General features: G+C 40.2%; 1 protein-coding gene across 1 annotated transcript; it reads right to left on the reverse strand.

Annotated features, from left to right (window-relative positions):
- Positions 1-1,086: 1,086 nt before the first annotated feature.
- Positions 1,087-17,871, reverse strand: LOC115625105 (cGMP-specific 3',5'-cyclic phosphodiesterase). The gene is made up of 12 exons (XM_030520008.1): positions 17,386-17,871; positions 10,131-10,392; positions 7,514-7,759; positions 7,190-7,455; positions 6,783-6,872; positions 5,936-6,229; positions 5,607-5,850; positions 5,456-5,547; positions 3,809-4,132; positions 3,590-3,743; positions 3,360-3,519; positions 1,087-3,300 (listed from the first exon to the last, which is right to left on the reverse strand). Exons 1-12 carry the CDS (start codon positions 17,782-17,784, stop codon positions 2,682-2,684), a joined length of 3,150 nt encoding a protein of 1,049 aa, XP_030375868.1. The 5' UTR covers positions 17,785-17,871; the 3' UTR covers positions 1,087-2,681.
- Positions 17,872-19,889: the final 2,018 nt, after the last annotated feature.

A 19,889-nucleotide genomic window follows, 5' to 3' on the forward strand; every position in this document is an offset into this window, starting at 1 on the left:
TCGGGCTTGCTCGACTGTAGCGTTCTGTCTTGTTTAAGGTCAATATGTAGGAACAAATCTTATGTCCCACACCTGATTTGTTCAAAATATCTGCTGTATTTTGTAGGCCTGTGTTAAAATGATTGTTTTTTTGCTCTTTTCATTGTCATTTCATGTCAACTCATGTCTAGCGGTCGATAGATTATAAAATTCAAATAAGGTATATCGTACCTATAAGAAAATCATAAAAGAATTAGGCAATCGTTTCCTGCCAATGCTTTGTAAAAAATTATTCTGAAATATTGGCTTTCGTAAATAAGACGCTGGACGTGGAATAATTTGTAAGGAATGTTTTATTTGTAATGCAATTATCCGACATTTTTACACAATTACTCAAATTGTTATCAACAACGAAATTAACAAGTACATATATTATGTATAATAAAAGCAATGAGACTAGTCAACCTTAAAATACACGTTTATTGCAGTATATTATAAGCAAAACAGCCCAATCGAAGACTTACATATGAATGCATATTACTTATTATAAGTATGCATACACACGTGTGTCTAAAGGCCAGGCTTATTAGGTGAGCATACGTAAATGTGGATGAAAGGGCCTCAAAAATTGATCCAAAATTCGGAAAACCAATTGTCTTGGGATATTTTCAAACCTATAAGCATTGTAATGTATATAAGCGACATTTCTTACATTTTGATTAACAAGGTATCGACACATTAGCACAATTCCTCTTTCTTTGTAACGGAAACTGTAAAGTGCTACAAATAGTGATTTGCCTGCAGATTTTCTGATCAATAACTATAGGTATATGTACGAGTATGTATGAATATTATCAGATATATCTATGAGGCATTTGTAAGAATGCAGTGCATGCACGTGTTTGGATTAAAGTTTAAACACATTTTGATTTTCCGTTACTCAACACATTTAACTTTTGCTGCCAATTTGTTTTCGTGCATTTGATTTTTAGTTGCGAATTTTAATTGGACTAATCGATTATGTGAAAAATATTTGTTGCTTTGCAAGAAAATGGCTGCAGACGCAGGGACTAATTGCTTTAAGCCTAAACAAGTATATAATTCAAATATACTAATATATTTATTTTATTTGTTTGTCTGTACATCCATAAAGTAAGTTCCTTTGTTTTCACACGGTGATCATAGGGAGTGAGATATACAAATAAGTAGTACTCATACATATGTATAATTCCACCTGTTCATAGTTTAGATCTACATAGTTCGGGGTTTTTTTTCTTGAGATGAGTTCGAAAATTGACGGCGTCACACAATTCGGCTTACAAGTTCTGCCTTTATCGATATACATGTACTCTTCTATATACTATTTAGCTCTTAAAACTTTAAAGTTTAAAGTCAACTTAGCATATATTTGGATAACTCTTAGTTCATTTAGATTTTGCCTCGCTTTGATCATTGTTTGTCTTTTGTCGAATTTTTAATTGAGTTTCGTTTTTGTAAACGGATTTCGTGAGATATTCGCATTTTTCTTTGCTCTACATATTAATAATCAAACGTTGAGACACCGGTATGTATTTTGTGCTGGTTACTCATACTACATAGTTAATAATTTACGAATGTGTGCTCAACTTTTTGTAAAATCATTGTTGAGTTTGTGCTAAATGAGTTACATTAGTTCGCTTAAATGATATAATATTGCCACAGTTTGCATTCTAACACTCAGATAGTGCAAATACTTATATATGTATGTACATATGTACTCGTATATTGTATTTATTAGGCCGAGGAGTGTCTATTTTGAAGGCTACGATTGCTTATTTATAGATTCTTTTGAATTATACATAGGTTCCATACATATGCCACATACGAGTTCGTAGTACACACCAGTACCTATGTACATATAACTATGTATGTGTGTGTTTTGCAGGGCTCCAGTACTTATGCCTAGGTAGAACAACTCGTGTACAGTTATCACATAAGGACTAGTTGTGATAAATATGTGTAATCAACCTCAAAATCGATTACAGTTCATGGCCTTCTATTAGGCAGCCCGCGGGCTAAATCGCTGCAATCGAAATTTATTTTAAGTATTGATGCATACATATAGTATAGTATGTATGTACACATATTCATATACTATATAGTAGTGCTTTCTATAGCTTAAAGCCTACAGAGCTACTAAGTAAAAACATACATCTGTGCTTAGTATTTATTGTGTTTGACTAGTAAGTACGATTTAATTAGTGTGCTATTGCCAGTACGAGTACCGAAAGGCTTAACAGTATGTTTGCAAAGGGACAGAGAAAGAAAAGTGGGAAGAGAGGGAAAGAGAGAGAGAGAGAGAGGGAGAAAGTTTACCAAAAGGTTGCACGCACGGGTTCGTCCTTAAATAGATCACATATTTTGACATTCAGTTATGTTTCATATTGCAATTGTTTGTATTTATAAATGTGGGTTCGGTTTTTTAAAACGACTCAATGGCTCTTTACGAGTATTTAATGTCATGTGGGCGCGAAACTTGCCGCATGAGCTAGCTGCATACAACTTCAAAAGTTTAGAAATGCTTTCAAGTTGAAGCATTTCAGTTCAGTTCCCTTGTATTTCTGTTTAAACGCCAATTAGAAATCGGTCAGCCCCCCTCCGCTCTTGTCAGGCTCGCTGCCAGCGCTCGAGGGAGTCACCAAATTCTAATTGGACGGTTTTCGTCATAAGAGGGCACACAGCTTAGAGCGCTTCTTAGACTTATCAACGGTTCCTGCTGAAGAAGTGGACGATGAAGCCGACATGCGTCCTACATTGCCCCCATGTGGTTGGCAAGGACTGGTCGGACTCTTGTCGTCCAGATCCTCACTGACATGCGATTCCAAAAGCTTAAGCGATGTCTTAGGCTTTGCGCCGTCCATGCTGTTGTACAGAGTCTTTGTCAGCTTAGATCGAACTACTTTTCCCAGGGCTCCGGTCTTCTTGATGCTTAGTCGGGAACCACTGCGCTGATGCTCCGGTGTGTTGCTGTCATCGCCGCCGCCTCCGCTACCAAGCTGCTGATTGCAGTTGAGTGTCGTTACTGTGAACTCAATGTCCTTGATTTCCTCATCGGCACAGCCGGCAAACTCTTCCACTGGCTTGTCTATAGTATCGTGATCGATCCAAGTGAGGCCCATTTCCACCTTCTCGGCCAGATCTTGCCAGTTGCGCCTATTCTCGAGCGTGCCCTCGTAGAGGGGCGTGATCCAAGGGAATGTGTCGCACAGCACCCGGTACAGCGGCAGACAAATGACGTCTATAAACCCGACTTGCATTTTGGGTAGCTCGTCCTTTCGTTCCCTACACCGGACATTGCATGATAAAAATTGATTCTTGAATACTTGTTGACCCCTATTTACCTGTCCATCATTGCAACAGGCTGTGTGTTGAGCTGCAGCTTCTCCAAGTCGCCTTGGTCAAAAAACTCATCGGCCACCAGCTTGGCCACCCGATGTTGCACCTCCCAGGGTTTGGCTATAGCACTCACGTCGCAGGCCGTCATCATCATGCCACAGAGCACTGAAGAACAAAATTATTTAATACGATGCATATGTATAGTATGTCTATTATTTTAGATTATGGTTCTTACAATCCTTTTTCTCCTCGCCTTGCCAGTCAAACTCGCCATTTTCTACGAGTTCCAGGAAAGCATTGCGTTTCTTGAAATACATGGCCAAATCGGTGGAGAGAATAGCACTTTCGACAGTTTTCATAACAGAACGATAGTCCTCGGGTGAGAGAGCCTGAAAGATTTGAAAAGTTTGAATAAAAGTTGCACATGAAATTCAAAGAGGTTGCACCCAATCACCTGAAATATGTTGTTGCCCTCCGAGTTCAAAATCATGACGCACTGATCGAAATGGTGATGCTCCATAGTGCTAGTAGTATAAAGTATGGCCAACGGGGACTCTGTTTTTGTCTGGAAAGCGTTATTTGTTCCGCGATGATCGAGGTCGTGGCACAAGCAGGCAACCAACAAGCCCAAGATCTCCAGATCCGTCATAAATCGCTCCATTTTTCCCGTCTTCAGCATCGCAAACATAGTCTGTGCAACGTTCAGCGCATGTCGCCAATTGTGGTACTTAACTGGACGATAATTTTTGCGCACACTCAACACCCAGCGACAAAGCACCTATGAAGAGAATTTCAATTGACAAATGTTACTCCGTCAGTCTCATTAAAAAAAATTAAAATCATTCTCAATTGTTGCCATTGTAATTGATTGGGGCCGGGCATTATCAACTTCCGAATTTGAATACTTCGGATTAGAATTATAAATATTAAGAACTGGCTAAAGTGAAATGGTATTTTCACAGCAAAGGACAGATTGATAGCACCCCTCCCGCGGAATCTTTGGTCTATATTTTGCAGTTGAAATCGGTCGCATTTATAAATAAACCGATTTTGATAAGCAACTAGAGCTACATACTATACTACAAAAGAGTGAGCGGGATTCAGGAGTCAGGAGCAATACATACAATGTTTTTTTGTTTGAAAGTATTTTTTCGCTCACACTCGCTAGCGAATTGAAATAATTTGGGTTTTGCGGATATTGTTCATCTTATAAATAGTATTCTTCTGCGAGTGGAAAGCTTAACAAGCTACTTAACATTCATTACCATAATAAGAAACTCAACCAATTGGTCTTCCGATAAATGCATTACTCATATTTCTAGATATAACTAACTCTCTCCACTTTAGCAAAAAGTAACCCAATTACAAAACCACAATGAATGCAGCAGCGTCGATACATTTCGTCAATAGTTTTGTTGCTCTCTTCCTTCCCAGAATTGGTATTTTTTGCGAACTCATATGATGCTGCCTATTTATGCCTCGGTCTACTACGACTTCTGCATGTAGGGTAGTAAGTTGTATCCCATAACCAATAATATCTTATGAAAATAGCGATTGCTTATTACTTCTGAGCTGTTATATAGGAACTTCTGCAATTTATACAATGACTATGTGAATTTCTTATTAAAGTCCTGTTCCATGTTCGAACATTTTATTCGACAGGGAAATTGAGAAATGGGAGCATCTTACCACAAAATAAGGTTAAGGAATGCATGACTTTTTATAAATCCTTTTTATACTTTTTTATTTTTATCAATTTTTCTCTAACAGCCTTTGAGCTATACTAGCTTAGAAATTTTGTACCGGTTTTTCTTGCCTACGAACTCATATAATATAAGTGGTACGTTGGGAGCGACCAGATATCAAATAGATAAACATATCATAGAAAAGCAGTGACTTAGAAAGTGTATGAAAATTATTTCTTTATACTTGTATCTCCATATCTCTATAGGAACCATAGTAGAAAATTTAGTATGTTGTTAAATGATTTCTTAAGAAAAAATAAAATATTCTTCAGCTTATTCAGCCTTCAATGTTAGTGATTGGATGAGAAAACCGGCCTGCATATACAGAAATTGACTGTTTTGGGATTTTAACTTACATCATAGGGAATATGGAACTGTGAGACCAAGTTGCATTGCAAGAACATTCGCAGTACGGCACGGCACGTGTCATCGTCGACGAGATCAAAATCTGTGTTGGTATTGGGAGAGTAATGGAGTGGAAAGTAGAAAGAAAGGCAGAGATCTTACCGGTGAAAGTAAAGCTGTACAAATTGTAGGCCTCCGCAGGAGCCACGACGTCTTGGGCCAACTTCTCCGTTTGATCTTGGCCCGCCGTGGCGTGGTAGGACAAACATTCTAAAGCCACCTTTTGCTTCGCCATCAGTTTGCAGGCGTTCTCGTACATCTGCGTATTGTGAATGCCAAGGCCGCAGAATATTGCAAAGGCTTCAAATATGGATGCATCCGACTCAGTAAACGGGACACCCTTGGCCTAAGGAACGAGGTAGCGAGAAGCAAGAGAGAAAAAGAGATAGCCATCCATTAGGTACAAGTGCCATCCCTTGCCCCCCACTTACCTTATTGATCAGCTGTGCCACACCTATAACCGTCTTCTGCGCATTCACGATTGGCATACAGAGTATGGCCTGGGTGCTATCGATCTCGCTCTCGGCACGTATTTGGTTGTGGTCTCGCACCCACTCGTGCACATCGCATATGTTCACCGTTTGGCCAGTGGTGGCCACAAACTGTGCAATCTGCGCCAACGTCGAGTTGCTGAGATCGTTGATCGAGGGACGTGAAACATTGGCTGCGTGATATTCGCCTCCCAGCTCGAAGAGCACAGTAAAGCGTGTGCGCATCTTTTGTTGCTAAGATAGGGTTCAATTATAAGTATATTTGCATAAGATGTATTAATATATGTTCTCATTAGGACCTACCCCGAAAGTTGGGGAGAAAGCTTTTTTATGCAGACACAGAAAACTAATTTGAATTACTGTACTTGTACACCACCTGCTATTGAGATTAGAATTATTTCTGAGTGATAAATAACCTAACAACGTCCACAGCCATTAAAATTTGAATACGAACTCCTTTTTTCACTAAGGGGAATAAATTCCACTTTATAGAATCTTTAGATTTATATTATATATACGTTTCGAAATGCCCTCGTATCTGCTATTTCCCCCTTCAATAATATTTTGACTGACTATAAAATATGAAAATATCCAAAGTGCTTGGATCATACCCAAGTTGAAGGTGAATTGAAAACTAGCGCTAGCCGTATAACTCAGCACTGATAAATTGATAAATATGAAACAAAATACACGTCAAAGTAAATCTGTATTGTTGTTATACATATGTATGTATGTATGTCTCTAAGGGTATGGACAATGTTTCAAAGATGTTTGATTTGGAGCTTACCTTGTCCTCGAAGCTTTCCCCACCCTTAATGGCACGACTGGGCCGCTGGTCCGATTGGTTAGGCTTCTCGATAATCTTCTCCAAATGGCTCTGCAAAATATCACATAAAAGACGTGAACATTAAGTGTCGAACAGGTGGCATCTGGCAAATACATAAAATTGAATTCGCTGCTGCTTGTTCAATCATTTTTCTAAATCTAAGCTGACATGTCCATACTGATTAGCGTGATACGGGTTTTAATATACTTGTATATGCTGACGAACTTTTATAATTTGCACGGACGTCTGCTATTCACCTCACTGGTGCACATTTATTGCGTGGTGATAGCCAGTGGAGATAGTATCCGCTACTCCAGTATATAGTTAGTGGATATAGTAAATCGATTCGTAATCCCAAGAATGTATACCTCTTCACAGCAGTCCAGATCGACGAGAAACACCGAACAGCGCTCGCAAGTTAGGAGCTCACGTGCTTCCGTCATGATTTTGGTGACGAGACACTCGAGATTGTTCTGCTCCTCGAAAATGCTGCGTGCCAGATTCAGAAGTATTTGATTACGCCTGTACTCCTGTACGGACATTTCAAATAGCTGTGCGTTTTGTATGCCGATGCCGCAGAATGTCAGATAGCGACGGAAGATTTCCACATCGTGTTCATCGAACTCCATACAGCCTGCAAAAAGCGAACTGCAATGCATTTCTGTGGATGAGGGGAGCTGCCAGGACCTTACCATTTGTCTTGTTAATGATTTGGGCCACGCCTATGATGTCACCCTCGTAGTTGCAAATGGGCATGCAGAGTATGGCATTCGTTTTGTAGCCAGTCTTCAGATCGATTTCGCAATTGAAACGCGCATCCTTATACGCCTCCTTGATGTTAATCATCTCTTTTGTTTGTGCCACCATTCCAGCAATGCCAATGCCAAAAGGTATGATAATCTCTTCGGCGCGCGCTCGCTTCACTGCATCCTTCAGGGCTGTGAACAGAGCAGAATAGTAAATCATAAAGTGCGGTCGCACGCCATGGAATTGATACTAAATTTATAGCCAAAATATTCACTCCGTAAATAATATACTTGTACATACTATGTAGTATACGCGGCCACAGCATCAACTTTCCCCAAAAATGAAATACAATGTCTGCCAGTCCGCCCCAGCCCTACGCCGAGCACAAGGCGCCAAAAGTCAAATGTGGCTGGCTGAGCTCCCAGCAGAATTTGCATAAGCACAGACCACCCCGCCATAATCTCGGATTCTGACTCCCGGTCACATGGGGGAGGAGCATTAGAGATATGTATACTTATGTATGTATGTATGATCAGTGGCGTACAGCAGGCCAGAAGGAGCACCTTTCTAGTGTTTACTTCACATCGTTCTATACAAACTTAAGAGTTATTTTCGCAGTCTTCCCCTTCAAACGTTCTGAATACGCCCATGTCTCTGGTTAAAAATGCATGTTGATACGAGTTTGTTTACATACATATGTATGTATGCATTGGTTGTACTCTAGCTCTAACATTTTTATATTTTCTCTGTCAAGGTGTGTGATTTATAAAGCGGAAGCAGCGACTTTCACTCATGCGGATATACTTTGGGATTCATTACCACTTGGGGCATGTCGGCGTACGTGCGGGTGTATGTTTAAAGTGCCCGTCTCACCCAACATTTATTTTTAATTCGAAAGCGTACTTTCCTTCGTTTGACTGCGCCATAACTTTTCAAAAAGCTTAATTTGCTAATGCGTTACGGACAACCTTTTAAGGACCTGCTTTCTTTAGACATTCATGAAAAGTGGCAGGCGGTTTTCTCTTTAGTAATAAGCAGGTGGCGTCAAAAAAAGAGGAAACATTTCATTTTAGCTAGTTCGTTAGTTTTTTGTCATTATTTTACTTGAAAAGGTACTATATAAGCCCGCAGTCATTAAAACTACTCGCAAGTTATGTATGCTTCAAGGCATGATATTTTCTAATTGCCAAAAAAAGTTAATAAAGCTAGAGGTGGTTTTTATAGCTCAGTAAAGTGGAAAAACAGCTAAAGCTTTTCTCAAACAAGGCCAGAAATAGAACAGAAAAGAAAACACTTTCATTTTACAGAAGACCTGTTCCCCGTTCTGTGTTCGTTTAATTTACGAGTATTTTGTATCGAAATTGGTTCTACGATGAAAACAGTTAGTACGGTTATTTCCAAATAATTACCCTATATTAAATTGCAAAATATTGCCCAGATTTGAAGGAGTCCAAAAATATTGTTAGCTTGTAATTTGGTGGAACACCTATTTTGACCAAATTCAACTGCTTAAACTACAAGAAGAGCAAGAGTTAAACCACATGAAATAATTCTTAGCTGTTGCAAATTCCACTTCTCTGTCAATTAGATACACTATACTACGAGTATATGTATGGTACACTGATCTGCAACAGCACATCTACAACAGACCTATTCTATAACCCTATTTGTCAGTCCAATAAGCATCGAAGGGGAAAGAGCTATTAAAAAGTTCAAATGTATGTAACAGGCAGTAGTGCCAAAAATGTATTTAATAATATCGATTACACATTTTAAACTATGTGAAACAGACCATTCACATGCGAATTTGTTTGTCAAGCTTTGTCAGCAAATTGCATTTGTATGCATACATCATTTTCCAAAAGGGAAGGACGAATGCAAAATACAAACTAGCGGCTCTAATGACAATGCAAATATGCGTAGTGCACCAAAATACGTAAATTTTCTCATACTTTAATGCGAAAATGTTTAGTTTGGTAATTTTCAGTTTTATCCTTCCATAATGATGGCTCATTTTTGAGGCATTCAATGAATTGGAGCAAAAATTCGTTGCTGATTTTGACTCGTGTTTTCTCAAAGTCAGACGCAAGACGGAAACATCTTTATTCCTCGGGGGAAAAATGTCAACACTAGAATTTATACCGAACACCTCTTCTAAAGTCAAACATTTCGTCGAAGCGAAAAAACTCGACGAGCAAAGTTTTCTTTAGGAAAGTCGTAGGCATACCTGTCACCATATTATCTGAAGAAGTGCTATAATATTATTTATAATATACATAATATTAAAGTTAATCTTTGGCATTTTCCCATATAGAACAAGTAACAAAAAAGTTACTTAATTTGAACATATTTAATCCTCCCAGCTCTTTTCCTAAGGTAATTCTTACTTTAGCTTGAAATTGCAGTGTTTGTAAAACTGATTCCAAATGCGAATTTATTCGTCAAGAGTCGAAGGGACTTGATTGCGTTTTTTAATATTTACAGTATGTGCATTCATATGTTGACAAAAGAGCTGCAACCTTGGCTAAAGGTCAATTTAGAATACTATTTAGTCCTTCTTACCTGTCTTTTGTGTTACATCGAAAAGTTTAGCGACTAGATATTTGTTGTGGGGCGTGCCCTTGGCCAGAAACAACGAGCCGCGGTCCGCATGGGTTAGAAGACCGACATTCACGAGTATCTTGTGGCACAGAACATCAATGTCCAGCTCGTTGGCAACGTCACGAATCAGTTCCATGAAAAGCTCACCCTCGTCCAGGTCCATTAAGTGGCGACGACTCTCCGCTAGCGAGTGCCCGGATGCAGTCGAAAGGCTGCGCGTTTTCTTTGTGGACGAAATGGAGAAGAGACAACAATAAATGCTAATGAAAGGCTTAGATTTTAGTGCCACTGGCAATGGCGCTGGCGTATTCGCTTGATTGGGCAGCGCTGCTTGGCTACTAAAAATAATTAACTTTTGCCAGTGGGCGGGTCTATTTAATTGACCTTCGTATTTTAAGTGGCAAGCGAACGTTTCTCCTTCTAATAACTTCATCAGCGAGCCGAGCTAAAGGCGAAAGCATTTGAGCTGCCATTTGATAAAAATATAATTCCGCAGCCATTATCATCATCATCAGCTGCTATTAAGAATGCATAAGCACTACCCATGTGGGCGGAGGTGGTCTAGGATCTATAGGCCAGACAAAACATCAATTCCGATATGTGACATTTAAAGCCACTCGCCAAGTGTGGCGTGTTTTATATCAAATTAACCCGTAGGACAAAAGTGCACATTAGCAGCTGAAGTTTTCAGCATACGCTGGTAATTGAATACAAAGCACTTAGCCTTGCATGACCCGGACCCTGCGCCCAGGTACAACTGGACGCTGTTGACGCCGTTAGTTCGTGCGTCGAGTTAATTAAGGAGCCCGTGACCCGCGAGTTAGAGTTGCGTGTCGTGCGCCTATTCGGCAACGGTCCCCTCTGGGGCCTAGATTGGGCATAGTGGTAATGTGGCGGTGTAGCACTTTTTCGCAAAATTGAGGCAATTTGTTTATTCTGACGCCGCCCCGCGTGTAACAGAAAAGAAGTGTACACATTTTGGTTGTACTACTTAATAACTAAAACCGTTTCGAGCTGCGCACAATGGTAGCCCAATATCGAAAATTCCCTTTTCAAAGTACAGTACAAGTACAATGAGCAAGTAACCAACCCAAGTGGGAGATAAGTCTTATCAAAACTTAAATTGAATGCAGCTTCTGTTCGCTTTTGATTGACCCCTTGAGGAAACTATAAACATAGCTTTGGTCTTTTAGATAAATTCAAATGCCAATTCTTTAGAAAAAATGGAATGCTACAGTTGTGTGCGCTCAGTTATTAAAAAAACAAGTAAAAAAGCTAGTCGGGGATCCCGACTTTGAAATACTCTGTACATATGTTTACAATAATTATAGAAAATAAAAAAAATTAAGAAAATAAAAAAAAAACAAGAAAGGAATGCTGAAGTCGAGCAGGCTCAACTCTTAAATACCCTGTACCAACCCACAAAAAAGAAATTAAATTAATTAATTAATTTAATTAAATTAAATGATCAGAAAGAAAGTTATAGCCATATAACCAGGCCCAATGCACACATACATACATATGTACAAGTACACCAACACGAATAGACAAGTTTAGAAAAAAATCCCCATCTCCGAAAAAGACACTACCCTTATTAACTAAATGTGCAATAACAGTTTTAAGTGTATGAGAAAAGCACATGTGTTGTTGCCATAGCTGAATGCTTGATTGGCCAATTGGTTTGAGCGTCTACTAAAATGACATATAAAGGGAAAAAAACAATGATACTGTTAATAAAAAGAAATCACTAGTCACAGAGATAAATGTTGAAACCCCACTAAAGTGAAACAGACGATAAGCTGAATGTAAATGGGGTTCTGAGGACTCCACAAAAACAATCGTGTCCACCATACTAACTAAGCCACATGCATAAGTACTTATCCATAAATAAATAACTGATACACATACAAACTCAACAGTTGGCAAAATTATTAGCACTTCTATAGTTGGGAAAAGCGAAAGCATCATGACCGAGCCTTAATGGGAATTGGTTCTGTGTCTATGTTGTTCGTGGCAATTTTTATGCACACACACACATGTGCATATATTTGAGCATCGGGCTTTTCATGACAGTTTATAGAGGAGGCATACAATGTGGAGCACTCACTGTAAATTAAATGAACTTGCCTTGCACCTCACATTTGGTAAAAGGACATGGAATCCGACTTAAGCCAACTACTTAGCTGTAGTCAATATATGTGCAGTACGTAAGCGGAGAACGCTTGGATTATATAACATGCACTTAAATAAATTGACAATATCGGTAATGACACGAGACATGCGCGCAACACCTCCACCAATAACAGCTTAGTGCCAGGGGAAGACTGACATGGGTGTATGCACCGAGAGAAACTCCCTTTCTTCCCGAACAATTTTAAAGAAAAACAAGTAAAAAAGCTAAAGTCGGGTGTCCCGACTTTGAAATACTCTGTACATATGTTTACAATAATTATAGAAAATAAAAAAATTAAGAAAATAAAAAAAAAACAAGAGAGAACGCTACAGTCGAGCAAGCCCGACAGTGTAATACCCTGTACCCAGGTAAACTTCCGTCACTGAGTTATATGCGCCCATAGCAGCAGCAAAAAGAGGAAGAAGAAGAGCGAACTTGTTGCTGCAGTTTGTGGGGGTTGTACTGGGGAGAATTTGTTTTGCTAATAACTTTTCTTAGAATTGACCGAATTGAATAATACAACAGTAGACAATTATATATTAATTATGTGCGCAAAGTTTGGTTGAGGTAGCATTTGAAATGTGGACGCTATTGACGAAATTCTGTAGCGGGGGAAGGGGGGGAAAATTAAAAAAAAAAAAAATAAACTCGTCCTTACTCGGACCTAGGAGAATCTGGATGCCAACTTTGGTTATTCTAGCTTTTATAGTTTCTGAGATCCTTGCGTTCATCCAGACGGACGGACAGACGGACGGACATGTCTAGATCGATTTCTCTCGTCATGCTGATCAAGAATATATATACTTTATGGGGTCGGAGATGCTTCCTTCTGTATGTTACATACTTTGCACAAACCTAATATACCCTTTTTACCCTACGGGTACTGGGTATAAAAATGTGATCGATTTTACCTCTCTCGGTATTCGAACTCACGTAAACGGTGTATAATTGCACATTTACATAGCAATTGCGTCTGTGTGAGTGTATGTATGCCTATGCGCATCTATTCGTGTCTGTGTAAGCATTTTCGCAGTCAACCAAACAGCAACATCAACAACAGCCGCGGGCAGCGCTAGAGGGGGGAGGGAGGGGAATTCCAAAATATACATTTTCTGCGTATTCACATAAGGCATCTGGGACTAAAATTTGGTGTTGCTAGGTCTTATAGTCTCCGAGATATAGGCGATTATACGAATGGAAAATCGGGAAAACCCCCATAGGGGGGAAGTGGGGGGGGGGGAAATCAAAAAAATAAAACAAACTCGTATAGAATACACACATAACGCATCTTTGTGGAAAATTTGGTGTATATCTCTTATAGTCTCTGAGATCCAGGTGTTCATACGGACGGACAGACGGACAGACAGACAGACAGGGCTAGATCGACTCGTCTCGTCATGCTGATCAAGAATATATATACTTTGTGGGGTCTGCCACGCCTCCTTCTGCCTGTTACATTTTTCAGCTCCCGCAAACCTAATATACTCTTGTACATTTCATGTACAGAGTATAATTATGCTCCAGCTTCGGAACTTAGTTCAAGTTCGGGCTGTCATTCCTGGATATCATGAAAACTACCTAAGTTCCTGAGAGAATATTACAGTCGAACTAGTCCTTGTTCCCCTTTAGCTACAGAGTACATACATATATAATGCCTATTACTGAAAGTAGCCCATGAGTGGCCCATCAATCAAATCACAGAGGACAGTAAAAAATTTGATCGCATATGGATTCCGGAAATAATTATGTTGCACAACTATTGTGGAACTTCATGTTATGCTTCTACTTCACACGCCTTTCCGAAGATTCTATTGGAATGGCTTGCATTGGAATTGCGAACACGGCTTTATATTTCAGAGCATGGATTCTCTATAGTCGTGAACGATTTATTAATGCTTTTTAACGGAGTCGAACAAAACTATTTACTTTATAACTTTTGTAATATTTGAGGCTGCCAATCCTTAAAATAATTCCAACAACATTTTCAAATATATGTTAATGGTTTAACTTTAAACGAGCTATGCTTGATTTTCTAAGTGTGGAATTGACGTGGAAACCCTTACAGTGTTTGTGAGCGAAACAATTGCCGAGCGAATGGTGTCACCATCTTTACCAACTAAAGACTTTGCGCTTAACTTGGCAATCATTAAAAAGCTCTCTTTGTTTTTCACTTTTATTGTTAAGACCCAAGGCTGGAAGCCAGACAGCGAACAAAAGTGCAGTTAGCGGAAGAAGGCACCTGTCGTTGCCCCTGTTGGCAACTTGTTTCGTACTCAGCCCTCCCATTTAGGGACTCCGTCAGGTCCACCACCGCATATTACATACGAATGCCTGTTCTCCTTGGCTCGCATTTAGCTGGAATCAATAGTGCAAGGTAGGTGTGTGTGTGTGTGTGGGTGTACATACTCGTGTTTGTGGGCATGTATTCGTCTAAGGACACTTGTGTGTTTATGCTCAGCAGACAACCGAGTGCAGTTAACGAGTACCACTTACTGTCATAAGCAAAACAAGTACCCATCCTTCGGCACAACACTGCGACTTGTGCATAAAAGTTGACTCCACGTTCCAGAAAAATGAGCATAGAGTACTTAGAACATTCGCTTGAATGAGATTCCATAGCAGGTATGCAGTACACACAGTATGTGTTCAATAAACATGTCGAGTGGGTACTATGTAGCTTATTCATAACAAATATTAATGTGCTGTGTTTGTTGGCTCCACTTGTTGATAATTTCAGGATAATTGTTAAATAATAATAATACAAATATCCAGAAATTTTAATTACTGAATTCTGGGAATGTGCGTTTCATCTTTATATCTGCATCCCCTTGGGGTAATCCATTCATATTTTTAATTAGCATTCTTCTCCCACAGAAAAGTCAATAACCAGGAATCAAGAAATGTTTTGGAATATCCATTTACTTAATTTTCTGATGGGAAAAAGATAAATAGGAACAAGTAAAAAAGCTAAAGTCGGGTGTCCCGACTTTGAAATACTCTGTACATATGTTTACAATAATTATAGAAAATAAAAAAAAGAAAAATTTGATCGATTTTACCTCTCTCGGTATTCGAACTCACGTGAAGGGTAGGGGGGAAAATCAAAAAAATAAAACAAACTCGTATAGAATACACACATAAGGCATCTTTGTGCAAAATTTGGTGTCTCTATCTCTTATAGTCTCTGAGATCCAGGTGTTAATACGGAAGGACAGACGGAGAGACAGGGCTAGATCGACTCGTCTCGTCATGCTGATCAAGAATATATATACTTTGTGGGGTCTGCTACGCCTCCTTCTGCCTGTTACATGTTTCAGCTCCCGCAAACCTTATATACTTCTGTACATTTCATGTACAGAGTATAAAAAGCCAAATCCAACTCCAACGACGCAACGTTGGAGTAAAGTAAAACAGAAAGAACAAATACAAACAAACGCAATACAATGGAGGTGGCAGTGCAGAGATTCCTCGCAAACACACACACACACATTTGTACCGGGAACAAGCTTACTATGTTACAGGACACATTGTACATTGTCTATGCTATTGCTTATGCTGCACAGTGGGATAAATTGGGAGTTCGGTTGAACTATCATAGCTCGGAAGTACTTGTCGGGCATATGACTGAATATCGTGGCTAGGCCATCCTGTACTTTAAATGAACTTTATATAGAATATAGTATAGCCTTTCACCCTTTGGGTACAGGCTATAAAAATTAAAATTTAAAACAAGAGAGAACGCTACAGTCGAGCAAGCCCGACAGTTTAATACCCTGTACCCAGGTAAACTTCCGTCACTGACTTATATGCGCCCATAGCAGCAGTAAAAAGAGGAAGAAGAAGAGCGAGCTTGTTGCTGCAGTTTGGGGGGGGGGGGGGGTTGTACTGTTTTTTTGCTAATAACTTTTCTTAGAATTGACCGAATTGAATAAAGTTTTGAACAACAGTAGACAATTATATATAAATTATGTGTGCAGTTTGGTTTAGGTAGCATTTGAAATGTGGACGCTATTGACGAAATTCTGTACCGGGGGAAGGGGGAGAAAATTAAAAAAAAATAAAAAAAACTCGTCCTTTCTCGGACCGAGGAGCATCTGGATGCCAACTTTGGTTATTCTAGCTTTTATAGTTTCTGAGATCCTTGCGTTCATCCAGACGGACGGACGGACGGACATGTCTAGATCGATTTCTCTCGTCATGCTGATTCAGAATATATATACTTTATGGGGTCGGAGATGTTTTCTTCTGCATGTTACATACATTGCACAAACCTAATATACCCTTTTTACCCTACGGGTACAGGGTATAAAAAGTGAATTAATTAATTAAGTAATTAAATTTTAACAGCATACAATTACATCACGTGCCTATGCGTGTTTATATGCGTGTACTTGTATGTATGCAGGGGAAGTGCGGGGGAGTGGGGGTGTATCAGAAAAAAAAAAAACTGCATAGGACTTAGGGGAACCTCGATACCTATTCTAGCTCTTGTACTTCCTGAGATCCTTGCGCTCATACAGACAGACGGACTGACGGACGGACGGACAGACGGACATGGCTATATCGACTCGTCTTGTCATCCTGATCAATAATATATACACTTTGTGGGGTCTGCCGCGCCTCCTTCTGTGTGTTACATACATGCGCACAAAACTAGTATAGCCTTTCAAACTTTGGGTACAGCCTATAAAAATACTGCTCAGTAAAAACTCTCATATCAAATGTTTATTTATTTATTAGCCGCTGAAGGAGGTAGAAGCAGAGAAGAACTAAAGCACCGAATAAGTGAACTAAAAAGTAAATCCTTAGTACTGAGTGTTGTGATTCTAGATCTTAAAATTGTTCCAATTTGAACCCTATCGGAAAATATTTTATCTAGTAGAGTGCCAGCCGTTTGTAAAAATATTCCACTGTGCATTGTTGGAATGGTAGGTGCAAAAATGTAACTTGTTTGCATTGGTCGTTCGTCTAACATTTCTTATCTCAAACGCGAGCTGCCTGCTTTTTAGACTTCGATAAGCTGCAACTCTTAGCTACACTTACCTGTTGCACTATGGGGGACGAAGCCATCCACTGCTGAAATAAGTCCGACGTTACGGAGGGGCGCTTGGGCGGCTTACGGCTCTCGATAAACTCGTGCAGGCGGCACAACGCCTCGGGTGGTGCGCGCTCTGTCAGCCATTTCTCAAAGGCCTCAGGCTTTTCCTCGAAAAGGCGCGCCACCTCATCGACATCCTGCTGAGTCGACTTTGGGGTGCTTGCCTTGATATTGGCAGCAGCACTGGAGCGGGGGCTGGCGCAGTCCGCGGATGTGCTGTCGCCTGTGGCCGCTTCCTTGGACTGAATGGCAGCTGGTGAGATATCGGCGCCTGTTGGCGTCTTTGGCGTATTCAAGGCTGGAGTTGAAGGCATCGGTATTGGGATAGTCTCTTCTCCAGACATTTTATTGTTGTTGCTCTGCAAATGACGCTCCAGCTTGACGTTGCTCGGCGCTGGCTTCTTGGCGCCATTGGTCAGCGATTGAGCTGAGGACATTGTGGCAGCATCTGTGGGAGACTCGAGCGGTGTTTTTACCCCTCCTCCTGAAACGTCTGTCATGTTGATCAATGAACTAGGACTGACGCTGAGCTCTGGCTTGAAATCATTGCTGGGATTTATTCATTGAACAAATGAATGGATATCACCTAGTTAGCATTGGACAGATTGGCAGCACGACAGAAAGCGAGCATTCTATATAGCTTACCTAAGTCCTTGTGGCGACACTTCAGTTAACTGCTTTGGTGGCCGCTTGCCCCTGACCACGCTCTATCTGTGTCTGCCGCTGTAGTTGACGCTGTGGCTGCGGCAGCGGCAGTAGTGTCGTTGATTAAGTCACGTAGCCGCCCACTTAGGTTAGAAGCTTGAGCTCGGATTTTCTCAACTTGTTGCGGCAGCCCCCCACCGCATGTCTTTATGGCTTTTACGTTTTATGGGCACGCCAGGTGTCCGCTGAAAAGGGTAATTGATGCGGCCAGCGCTCACGTGTTGTCTCTGCTTGCGCCTTACTCAGATGACTTCAATTTGGGTCATCGTGCCGTCCTCTAGATCAGCATTGTTTGCAGCTCACATTAGACTCTTGATTTCATTTCATGCACGTGTGACGGCTTTTACTCTGACCCTGCGGACAGTGTTTGCTGCTTTAAATATTTACTCCCAAGTGGGTCCTGTCCCCCACTTCGACTCTGCACTTGGAATCGTTCTAATCCTTAACAGTCATTTAGCAGTTCATTTTCGTTTGATTTGTTTTGAGTGCCGGTCGAGTGATTTTCACTGAATGCAGTAGAGCATTCGACCCAATTGAAGAGGGCTGGTCGGTCAGCCTGAAAAAGGTAGAATGAAGAGAAAAACTTTAGCATTTGATGGCGCATAAAACAGCTTTTGTGCAAAGTTGGCTGGAGCCCAAAGGTAAAGGGCTACAGAAAGACAACACAATGATATTTTTATAAATATAGAATCTCACTTTTCCATTTATCCAAATTCAATATCCATCAATGGTTGCTCCGATGTATTACACGTATAACGATAAATAAAATCGAGCAATTAACAGCCTAGATGGTTCGCTGAGTACGTGTAATTAGTATGTATAATCATATTTAATTGCAAAAAAACAACTTAAAAGTACAAAAGATTTATGGAAATGGAAGAATATAGATATTTTCTTTCTAATCGACTGTAGGGGTACATAATACATGGTAGATTGCCAGGCTGACTGAATTGCCTTCTCTTCTGCTATGAAAAAATATTAAATGAATTGCTTTTGCAATTGGTGCTGTCAATTGCCTGCTACGAGACAATAAATTGAAAATAGAAAGAAAAATCCCAATTTTCACCAAACAGAATATATTGTGCTGTAATTTATTAGCTTTAGGTGAGTGGAGAGAATAATGTAGTCTCGCAAAGGCCAATAGAAATTGCAATCCACTGGAATGTATCAGCACGAGTAAGACAAGCGCAAACAAATTTATGGTTGCCTAAAGGTAGCACCCACATGCCCAACTTTTACGAACGCAAATGCAAATGCAACGCAAGATTGGCCGGGGATTGGATTCGAGGAGTAGCCACTTCAAAGACAGTTCGCAAACAAAAACATGCAAAATAGAGCGCATTTGCATTAAAATGGCTTGAAACAATTTGAATAGGAATGCTTGGCACGTGCGCTTTTTTTTTGTAATGGGACCTGCATTTTCTCCTTTTTCCGCCTTGACTTTAGCCAACTATAACCATCAAGTTTCTTGGCAGTACCGTACCCCCTACTCATCCACTCGTCCACTCGTCCACTGTCGTACTCTTGTGTCGAGCACTTCGTTAGTTGTCGCTATTTAGTGGCAGCCATCACCTTCATTTTCATAAACCAACATCCAAGCATGCCAAGAGCAACGTCATTTGTTTGTGTGTTTGACTGTTTGTCTGTGTGAGTGTGTGGTATGTGTTGGCGGGTAACTGTCCGTTATCGTCTTAAGTGTGTGTGTGTGTGTGTGTGTGTGTACTGCGCTGGGCACCTAAGCATG

Source organism: Scaptodrosophila lebanonensis, unplaced genomic scaffold (genome assembly GCF_003285725.1).
Source record: "Scaptodrosophila lebanonensis strain 11010-0011.00,11010-0021.00 unplaced genomic scaffold, SlebRS2 tig00000072-arrow-pilon, whole genome shotgun sequence".
Lineage (NCBI taxonomy): Eukaryota > Metazoa > Arthropoda > Insecta > Diptera > Drosophilidae > Scaptodrosophila > Scaptodrosophila lebanonensis.

Bases quoted from the DNA above. Each gene is read 5' to 3' on its own strand.
- LOC115625105 (XM_030520008.1), bottom strand. From the start codon at position 17,784: ATGTCTGGAGAAGAGACTATCCCAATACCGATGCCTTCAACTCCAGCC. The intron at 6,873-7,189 runs GTATACATTCTT...GATATTTTGCAG, and splicing joins ATCTGGACTGCTGTGAAGAG to AGCCATTTGGAGAAGATTAT. The intron at 6,230-6,782 runs GTAAGCTCCAAA...ACCCTATCTTAG, and splicing joins GGGAAAGCTTCGAGGACAAG to CAACAAAAGATGCGCACACG.